This window comes from Rhea americana, unplaced genomic scaffold (genome assembly GCF_003343005.1).
Source record: "Rhea americana isolate MKP2758 unplaced genomic scaffold, rheAme1 scaffold_295, whole genome shotgun sequence".
Classification (NCBI taxonomy): Eukaryota; Metazoa; Chordata; class Aves; order Rheiformes; family Rheidae; genus Rhea; species Rhea americana.
Window position 1 is genome coordinate 736700 of NW_028186418.1, and position 10366 is coordinate 747065.

The following is a 10366-nucleotide window of genomic DNA, read 5'->3' on the forward strand; positions in this document are numbered from 1 at the left end:
AAAACAGATTCAGTGTCATTCAACTGCATTCCAAACACATGACACCAAAGCCAACTGCCGCGTCCTGCAGTACTCACGTCGCTGGGGCTGAGGTTCCCAAGACCGTTGTCCTGCTCAGAATCCCTGCCGGACTCATGGCCCTGGGAGGAGCGGGGGTGGGAAGGATGGATCCAGATCTCCAGCCGCGTGGCATCATCTTCAACTTGTCGGAACATGGACTTCTTGCCCTTTCCCCGGCGGCTGGGGCTCAGCTCCAGCACCTGATGCTTCTTCTGTTCCATCTGCTCAGCCTGTGCAAATAGGACATATTCAGAGCCTCCCCAGGGATCAAAACTTAAGAAAAATATGACATCATTTCACTTACACAGAGCCTTTCTCCAGCTTAGAAACTACAATAACTCACTGCCAGGTCTGTAATTTGGCTTCTGACACTACCGGATAGTGACTGCAGGTGAGAGGTTTTTGACTCTAACTGCCCTGGAACAAGAAAGGCAGTGTCCAGTCCTACCAGTGGGAGCCAACAAGCTGAATCTTTTACTTGGGGAGACCCTCTAAGGCACAAAGGGACTTCAGCCTCTCTTGCTTGCTCATGTGGGGCACCAGTGGAATGAAGCAACGACCACGCCAAAGTCTCACTGCAAACCACAACAACCTTCAGTCCTTGCTGAACTTGGCTGTGTTACAGTGACCCAGAAACAAGAGGTTCCCCTGCCCAGGCAACTCCATAAACAATTCTGAGGAGATGCAAAGAGGAATCATCATTTTGGAGGCTGTGCCTCTCCTCTGACTCCCCAAGTGGATTTCTTAGAACTAGATACGTAGTGACTCCAAGTGCAAAAGCCCCAGCCAAAAGCCTTTTCTCTGGATCACAGCTCTCCAGCACAGAAGAGTCAGCACAGGCAGCTGCAGCATCCAGCAGCTCAGTTCCAAGACTCACCTTGCGTTTTGTCTCTTCAAACAGACTCATGAGGCTCTCCTTGGCTGTGAGGATGGGGTTGCTGGCAGCCAGACTGCGCATATAATAATAGACAGCATCCAACTTTCTCCTCTGTAAAAATACAACCAGACTCAGAGCTGGCACTTATTCTTGGGCATTCAGGCCAAGCACCCACATACTTCACCTTCCCTCTCCCTCAAYACATCTGCCTGGGATGGAAGGACACGCAGATAAAGAGTAAGAGCAGCTCTACAGACAAGCAGGGCCTCAGACTCTCCATCCAGATTCACAGCTACCTACACAACGGGGCCAAAGYGCAAGTGCTTTGCCAGGGTTAGGAAGTGCATGTGACACAGCAGCCTGCACACTCGCTCTGGCCTCATGCTAACTACAAACCAGTGCATTAGCAGACATCGTGGTAAGRTGCAATAGCATAAATACAGAACTCATGACACTTTGGGGCTAACTCTTTTTAACACCACTATGAATAAGGAAAYGACTCCATCCAAATTTTACAAAAAGCAGAGGTCGAGGAAGACTGAAGGATTTGCCAGATGCCAGCCAGTGGCAGTGCAGCATGCTGTCCTCATCTCACCCTGTCAMTGGGCTTAATCCCMTCACACTAGAGCAACCTCTCAGCATCTTCTTTCCCACAGGCTGCCTGCAGAGAACATMGTGACAAAGCACCTCCCTTTGCTCRCAARCTGCTGGCCCTGTGGACCACGACAGCAGGGCAGGATGATTAGCTGCTCCAAGCACCATGCCAGGAGCCAGAAAGGCCACCACCAAGGAAATGCACTTCTGACCCCTGCAGTACACACAGAAGAATAAAGTTTGAACTACTCTAGCATCCTTCAGTGCTGCAGATGAGCAGATTCCTTCTAGCTCCTATGCCCTAGACTAACAYTTACATTATCTGCTGTCAAATCTTTCTTGAAAGAAGCTTTCCCGCATGGCTGGAGTAGCCAGTAAAATTGAAATCTAAAAGTCACATGTTGATGTCACTTAGACCAGGACCCTCAGGTTCAGTGAAGACAGCATCCTCGTAATAGCATGTTCTTTGTTCTTGGGCACAAAATCTCATGCAAGACCTTAAACATAACCCACTTTCAAAATATCTGCAGTCCCAACAGTCCACAGAACAGTTCTCAAAAGACTAATAGATACACAGTACCCCACCAGCTGCCAAAGCTGTCAGCAGCTGCAACAGCTGGAATCCACAGAGCACACATTGCCAACAATCTTTTTTCCCTGCAATTAAATCATCTTCAAGCGTCGCCACAAGCAACACCTTTCTCCACCAGCCAGATGCCCGGAACTGTCCTTGGGGCTCTCCCTGCACTTGCTACACCCTCGCATCACAAGCGCCTTACCGTGTAGATGGCCAGCAGCGCCAGCTGGTTGTATGGTCGGCCGTTTTTGGGAGCAATTTGCTGAGCCTTCAGGTACCAGCTGAGGAAGGGAAGAATCAGACAGGAGTTACTGAAAGGACATCAGACCCCTTGCCCACTGCTAAGAGAGCAGAATTCCCCCGCAGCAGTGGCAGCCTGGCGGGGACCAGGCCCTTTGCACAAGTGCCCTCTGCCTGTKAGAGCAGGCACAGCCAGTGAGCCTGCACCAGGCCCCTGAGATGCACAGTCAGGGCACAGGACAAGGAAAACTGGGAGATATATCTGGAGAAAGAACTTGTCTTGGCTCGGCCTGAAGACAAGCATTTAGCCAGACCCATCAATCACTGTCCCCAGAGCAGACTATTCAGGGAACATCTGTCTCCCTGTCCGCTTTTTCACTCCATGGCAGCTGGCACCAAACTTTCTTGGTTGCTTAGCTCATTTCCAGGATACTAAGTCACCCTAAGAGAAGGGATGTCAGTTCAGGGGCAGTCCATTCATCCCTCTGTCTTCCTCCCTTCCCCCCCCCCCGGCCTCTTTTTCCTCAGTTGTATTATCTGCTTCTCAGTTTATATTATGCCACACATATCTGTCAACACTGTTTAGACAGGCCAGTGAGCCTAGTACGTTCTCCCCAGCACCTGAAGACATCAGCATACTCCACAATGTCCACAGGACCAAAATCTGAGAGCTTTACCTCTCCTGCTCTCCAAACCTCTGCAGACTCTGGGGTTCTATGCCCTATGCTCGGCTCACTTCCCCCCCCCCAACTCTTTGCTCTTGCTACAGAAACCAATGCTTTGCCTTGAATCAGAAAAAGAACTAGACAAAACAAGAGTGACGGAAAACAAGTGCCAAAAACTCCTAATGCAGTCAGAACATACAGACAGATGTGGAAACCTCTCCTAATCGAAAAGCTACCAGAAACTACAATTGTTAGTCTGCCGGCCCTAACAGAATACACCCTCCCTGCTGCAGGATCAGCAGAGGACTGCTTCCACAATAGGTGGCTGAAGGAAGACTGGATCTGCTGGCTTCCTTTCTGGGACAGACAACTACACATCTACATCTTACAGCCTTACAGGATCGGAACAAGAGGCATGAAAAGACTCCTTTAGCAAGAGGCAAGTTTAAACCTGAAATGAGATGGATCGCTTGTAATCAGACAGAGGAACAGCTGTGCTCATTGCCACAATGAAAAATACAATACCTGCGTGCTTTTCCGTAGTTTGCTGTGTCATTTGCTTGCTCTCTGTATCGGCAAATGTCTCCCTGACAAATCATGCACCTCTGAGCACTGATTAGGGCATACTTCACCTGGAAAAAAAACATTCATATGGGTGTTTGCAGCCCTGGCTCACCTGCAAACCCTGTGAGCACACATGGACTCTGTAGCAAGCAAAGAGGTCACTGCTTGCTGAAGAGCTCACTAGAAGGTAGCAGAATAGAGCCTTCTCATGTCATGGCACTGGTGCAGCACCTGTAGGAGCAACCCAGTCCCCTCAAACACTCCCTCATTCCCACCTCTCTCCAGGAGGAGCTGGGGAAACAGTGGCTTCAGAGCTGACTCAGACCACGAACTCTTTGAGGATGACAGCTGTTAACAGGGACACATCTATCTGGGAACAGAGCAGGACTAAAATGCCCTTTCCCCAGCTGTCCCTCACACTGCAATAGCAGCTAAATGCAGTATGTTGCCAAGCATCATGGAGACAGCACAACTGTTCACTTTCCTTATTCATTATTCTGGATTCCAAGGACAGAAATAGGAGATGTCCAATATCTAAGACAAAAACCAGGCATTTCCTTCCCTTTGCTAGCCCTGGTCACAAGGTACATGAGCCCAGGTCACAGAACTGGTACATGAAAAGGCTCCTTGCAAAGGAGGCCCGGAAATGTTAATGCACTGGGCACAGCTCGACAACTTCTCTAACAGCTGAGAAAGCTCCCCTGCAAACACACACATTGGTATCTGTTTGGAGTGCAGCTGCCCACCTCTTGGCTAGGACAGCACACTATTTGCGAGTTTAACATGTCGCATACAGTTAACAGGACGAGAAGTCTTCAGGAGGAAGCCAACCTACCATTTTTCGCAGAGGCTTACTACGGATGGCCATGCCGTCCATATAGTCCTCCAGTTTGAACTGGTATGACACCTGCAGCTTCTGGAGTAGGCCATCAAAAAAAGACGTGCCCTGCAAAATACCCACACATTTGTACGTTACAGTATTTCTGACAAGAACAGAATTACCACACCATCCCTGCCACATGCCAAAGAAAAAGGTACTTCTCCCTGAGCTTTGGGCTGTTTCCCTTCAGAAAAAAGGCAAAGAGGTCAGGAGTTTGGAAAACTCCAAGGAGTTTTCCAAAACTTAGCTAGATAAAGTCAGAACTGTGGCCAATGCTATATCAGGTCTGTCTTATTTGGAGCAGGAGGTTGGACTAAAGCCCTCCAGCAGTCTTTTCCCAACAACGTAACTGTATAAAACATTTCCTTTCAGATCTGTTGGCCTACATACTACAAGRAGTAAGCTGAGCTGCACAGCCTAATGGAACAATTAAGTAAATTTGGTAAGGATGACACCTCCGTATTTATTTCCATTTACGGAAATTTATTTCATTTTAGCTTAAACCAATTTCTAATTAACATAGAACACACCAAAACAAGTCTGGTTTAAATGATAACAAATACCCACCAGGACCTCCACTATTTGTGAGTTTAATCAAATTCAACACAGCTGGGCACCCTCCTCATGCAGACAAGGTGTAGGACACAAAGAGATACGTKTAGAATCACAGAGGGCTGGTCACCCAGCTATGCCATCCCAGTCTAAACATCAGACAAACCCACCCAAAGGTTTAGATGGTGTTTGGAGACGCTTTTCTCTTCATACCTCATCCAGAATCTGGAGCAGTTTGTTACGAATTTCTTGACTATTTTCCCCCAAAGGGTCCTTGAGAAGCTGCCGGAATTTCTCGATCACCTGGTAGAACGCATTCTTCCACAGCAGCTGGTCCACATTCTGGGTATCAGAGAACTCAATATCCATCAGGATGCACCGTTCGTACAACTGCAGCATCTCTACCCTAGAGTGAAACACAGTCAGCACAACAGCAACTGCCCGGCTCTGGCCTGAGCTGCCAGGGAACACGTGCCGAGCCACCTGCTGCTTTTCATCCAGCAAGCACGAGATGTCAGCAGGTCAGCCAGCTTGCACTCTTAAAGCAAATCGATACTTCCACATGTTTCCTAGAGAGAGAGATACATAGGCTCTTGCAACCAGACACCCTTCCTGCTCCAGGAAAGCAAACCTGAAAGGAGCATCTCCCTTTTCTGAACACATCAGAAAGGACCAGGGCCTGTCAAAGGGCAAGGAGACCCTGCTCTGTCACTGAGAACATCARGGCACAGGGGTCCTTCAATACTGACACAGGGAAAGCACACTGCCAAAGYAGCCCACAGCCATCTCCCGCTTCTGCTTTAACAACAGACTCTGCTCCTCCTGAGCCCAAGGTCTAGCTATTAAGAGCTAGGAACGAGCACACACAGAATGAGAGGACAGGAGAGGTCCTGCCACTAAAATGATCCCCATCTCCCTTCTATCCAACTAAAATACACAACCAAAACAGAGAATCTGCTTCCTCTGGAAATAACAGGCTAACTCTTCTACTTTCCAAAGAGGAACAAGGGCTGAGAACATTGTACCTGAAAGAAATAAAGTCTCAAAGTAGAAGAAATCACATTCTCTTCACCAGCAACCTACAGCCTTGCCCAGACAGGGGAGTAAAATTCCTGCCCCCAGCCACACAGGCTAGAAACAGCTGCCCAATACTCAGGACAGTTCATGGCAAGGGAGATTCTCAGCTGTTACTGGTTTGGCAGCCAATTCCTTATAACACTTCCAACACTAGATAAAGGCAGTAACAGCAGTACAACATAGATGGTAAAGACATGAGCTAAGTCAGACCGCAGTGCCTAGAAGAGCCCGACAGAATAAGAAAGCAGCATCCTAGCAGGTTCCTGTGCAAAAGTGGAGAGCACAGGCTCTTCTGTTGCCCTGCCACACAAAGTCCCCCAAGCACTGCACTCACTTGGACAGCACAAACACTGATCAAGTGATTTACAGACTTTTCTGCAGATGGACCCCTGGTAAGCAGCAGCTGCACACAAGATCCACAACACGGCTCTGCAGGCAGGCAGGCAGCCTGCCGAAGGGGACAGGAGAGGTAAAAGCCCACCAAATCTGGGCAGCCCCTAGAAAAAGGGTCTTGAAGAGGGACCAGACCATGGAGAAGGCTAGTAAGGCCAAGGCTGCCCATCAGTCCCAATTACTCAGGTCCGGGCAAGAGACACTGAAACAGGGACCTTGCAGCCAGGGTAGGTGCTGACTGTGCCTACACTCCCAGCGAAAGGGAGGCCTCACACCAGGGCACAGCAGAACCGTGCGGTCTTTCCTCTCCACCAGGCAGTGGCAGCGGAGGCACTTGACAACACAAGGATGACCTGAAACCTCCAGTGCTGCTTCAAGCTCAGTCACATCCCTTCCTGAGACCTATACTCTAAGTCCACCAAACACCAATTGAGCCCTGAAATCAGTTCATCTGCTAGATTTACTGCCAGTCAACTCTCAAAATACATCTCCAGAGAAGCCCTAGAGACAGACATCACAAGTAAATACAGAAGACACCAAGAAGAAACTGTTGCTACAGCTAACTATCCTCCAGAGCACTAATGTCACTTCCTTCTTGCTAGCTGGCACCACCCTGCTACTCCCACTGGACCCCTCTAAGTCAGAGCTGAATGGCCTCAAGAGTAAAACTACCTGGTGCTTTAAAATGCCGTCACTGTTACACCATCACAGAGCCTCGAGAACCCACACAACACTTTGCRAGAACAAGCCAGCAGTTCCAGCCTCTGAAGCCCGCAATGCAAATGAGAGAGCAGATAACCAAGGACAGGGAAGGAAGCAGAAGTCTGCCAGCACATACTGAAAGCACACGAGAGCACTAGACCTAGAGAGACAAGCTCCAGCACGAGCAGTAAGAACCCAAGAACCGCAATGGGCACACGTCCTGCTCCCCAGTGTCCCTGATCCACGGGCAAGGGATCCCACAACCACAAGCAGCCACAGTTCAGCTCCCAGCCCAAGTGAATGACATCTTTGCCCACAGTTCTCTTACGACACCCACCCACCTTTGGCACGTGAAAGTACAGCCCCAACGTGTCAGAAGCTAGGCAGTCACCACCCCATCAGTCTCTGAGACACAACACCCCCAGTCTGCCAGATCTCCAAGGAGACCTTGCACTCTAGATAATACTCCTACAGAAATTCACCCTGGAAATGACTCAGTCACACATCCCTCAGCCACAAACCTCAGCTGGGCCATCTTCTCCAGCCCCTCTGGGCTGATGCGATCTCTGGAAAGTAGATTGCTGAGCTGCTGCTCCTGGTTCCCAGCCTCACGGAGGAGTTTGCTGAGCTCCTGCTGCTGCATGTTCCGCATCTGCTGCTCCATCTCAGGACTCAGAGGAGTCTGAGGGAGTGGGCTGCAGATATACTGCCCTGTCTGGCCGGGATAGCCAGGGTAATAGGCTCCTGGGTAAACACCATTACTTGGGCCCATAGGATACTGCATGGAGTACCCGCTGTAAGGATACTGTGGGCCTTGGCCAGTGGCCCGAGGGTAATAGTAGGGGTTGTCAGAGTTTTGGAACTTATAGTAGGATGTCTGGGCCTGGCGGGCTTCCCCCCAGGAGGTGGGGCTCACTTCATCGTCCGTGTCTAGGAAATGAAGCTGGGAGGTCTGGCTCTTCAGGGCAGGCTTTTGGTCCGGGTTGTTGGGGTCCCACAACCTGCGAACAGTGCCGCCTCGGCCTCTGCTTCGGAGTCCTTTATTCCCGGCACCACCAAGCAGGAGCCTGGGCCCCGGGTGACTGGGTTCAGGGGAGCCAGTAGCACTGATTGAGAGGTCTGTGTTAGCAGGCAGGAAGAGAATCCCACGGCCCCTGCCTTGAGGCTCTCTACCCTGTCCCCTCGCTTCCAAAGTCTCTGAGTCATTAGAACCAACAAATGCCTTCAGGGGCTTTTTTTTATCCGTTTCCGACAGGCTGATATCTCTGTTTAAAGTCTTGTTGTCAAAGGTGACTCGAAAGGATCCCTTGCCTTCCCTGCCATTGCTGCTCCACTCGCTCTCGCTCCTAGAAGCTCGATTCTGCTCTGAACGCTTCTTCTTTTCTGAATTTCTGCTAGAGACGTATGCTTCTGCCTCATCAATTCTGTCATCATCCAAGGAGTCAGTGGAGGATGCAGAGAGCTGCTTCCTAGGACGTATTCTTTCCCTGGCACRCTCCTGCCGCCTCTCCACCCCATCCACAAGCAGGGCTCCATCTACACTGTTGTTGCTTCCAGCTGAGCTCGTGCTGCAGGTRCGGTATCGGCTCCGCCGCTTGTCAGAGCGGGAGTACCGTTTCGTGGAGCTCAGCTTCCCCTGCAGCAGCTCATCGCTTGTTTTCCTGATCCTGTCACTTCGGTCTGTCCGTCTTCCTTTCTCTCCCTTTACAGTTTTCGCTCCTTCCCCTGCCAGGCTTCCCTCTCTATCCTCTTTGCTTGATTTGCTTTTCCTGTTGTTGTCTTTTCCAGTACCTTTCTCAGTCTGCTCGTCTCCTTCAACTTTCAGCTGCTCCATCTTAGYGATGACTTCCTCATTAGTTGACCGGAGGGCCGATTCTTTGGCAACTGAATGCAGGCGTTTCCCTGGCTGATATATCTGCTGGTCTGGCTTCTTGGTTCTCCGGGTGATCTTGGGACACCACTCATCCGGAGCAGGCTGCTTGGTCAGGTTCTCCTGATCCGGAAGACCAYGTTTAGTCTCTGTCTCTTCATTTCCCTGCAAAGGGCCGTTCTGCTTGTGGCTGTCACCTTTGCTGAAATCCTCCATGTCTGGAGCCCCTCCTGCCAAAGGATCTTTGTCACTGGAACTCTCCTCCTTGCCTTCCTCAGCCCTGCTCCTCTCCTTCTCCGAGGCCTCGTGCTTTGGCAGCGCAAGTTTGCTCCTCAGTTGGGAGAGGCCAGGCTTGTAAATCTCCAGGTCTGGGCGCCTGTTGTCTTTTCGATGTCTTGGCTCCTTCACTTCTTTCATGTTGTCTGAGAAAAGATAGAGAGATGAGGGTTATTCCTAGCACAGAGCAGCGAAGGAAGAAAAAGACAGAGACAAACAGTCAAGGAAAAACATTAAGTAAAGGCAAAAAGCTTACACCCTTACGACAAGTCCAAGAGAACAGAAATTAAATTCTTTATCAGAGCACTACAGGAAATCACAGACAAAAAGCAAGAAATGAAAAAGTGCGAAAAAGTTGATCAAATCTTTGGCCTGACTCACTTATGACATATATCAARCAACAGATTTTGCCTCAAAGAACATGCAGGCTAAGAAAGGATCTACCAAAGCAAGATACAAGAGCTGAACACTCATATACAAGCACCAAACTAAAAGTTTAATGCTGCTGGATTACTGTCCCAATAGCAGCTCCCTGTCAGCCTGTTGCTCGTGCAGCAGCCTTTCTGTACACRGGTACGATCTTCACCAAGCCTGCCTGCTTTCTGAACAGATCGTTTCAAATCAAGGGTGGGTTACTGAGCTGTGAGGAGAAAAAATACGTTTTTCCTCTTCCTCTATGCACCTCCATAAGGGTTGTAATGCAAAAACACTTTAAAGAACACAGCTGGAATGACAAAGCCCTGCACGAAACGTCTGCACGGAGCCAGGCTGTTACATACTGCCTCGGCTAAACTTCTCTCTACCGGCAGCGACGCGCTCTAGCTTATAACGCGAATTTGTGTTTGGAGCCGACCGAAAGCCACCGCGACGACGGGCCGGGCCCCAGGCGAGGCGGGAAGAGCGGCACCGGGGCGGCGGAGCGGAGCAGAGCCGGCACGGGCGGCCCGAGCKCCGCGTTCGCGTTTGTGCGCTCCGAACCCGGCGACAACCGTGGCCGGGGCGACGCGAGCCCCGCGCGGGGGCGGCCCCGGCCCCGGCC

The 10366-nt window shown here is 50.3% G+C and overlaps 1 protein-coding gene across 1 annotated transcript in view; it reads right to left on the reverse strand.

Annotated features, from left to right (window-relative positions):
- The window catches only part of SMG6 (SMG6 nonsense mediated mRNA decay factor), a 112414-nt gene extending 102288 nt beyond the window's left edge, over positions 1–10126 (reverse strand). Inside the window, exons 1-8 of the mRNA XM_085309296.1 lie at positions 10107–10126; positions 7703–9473; positions 5223–5415; positions 4413–4523; positions 3539–3645; positions 2311–2389; positions 938–1048; positions 78–290 (exon numbers count right to left, since the gene is read on the reverse strand). Of these exons, the coding sequence (XP_085165422.1) occupies positions 78–290; positions 938–1048; positions 2311–2389; positions 3539–3645; positions 4413–4523; positions 5223–5415; positions 7703–9468 (2580 nt within the window). The 5' untranslated portion in view covers positions 9469–9473; positions 10107–10126. The remainder of the gene's footprint in view (positions 1–77; positions 291–937; positions 1049–2310; positions 2390–3538; positions 3646–4412; positions 4524–5222; positions 5416–7702; positions 9474–10106) is intronic.
- Between the last annotated feature and the right edge of the window lie 240 nt (positions 10127–10366).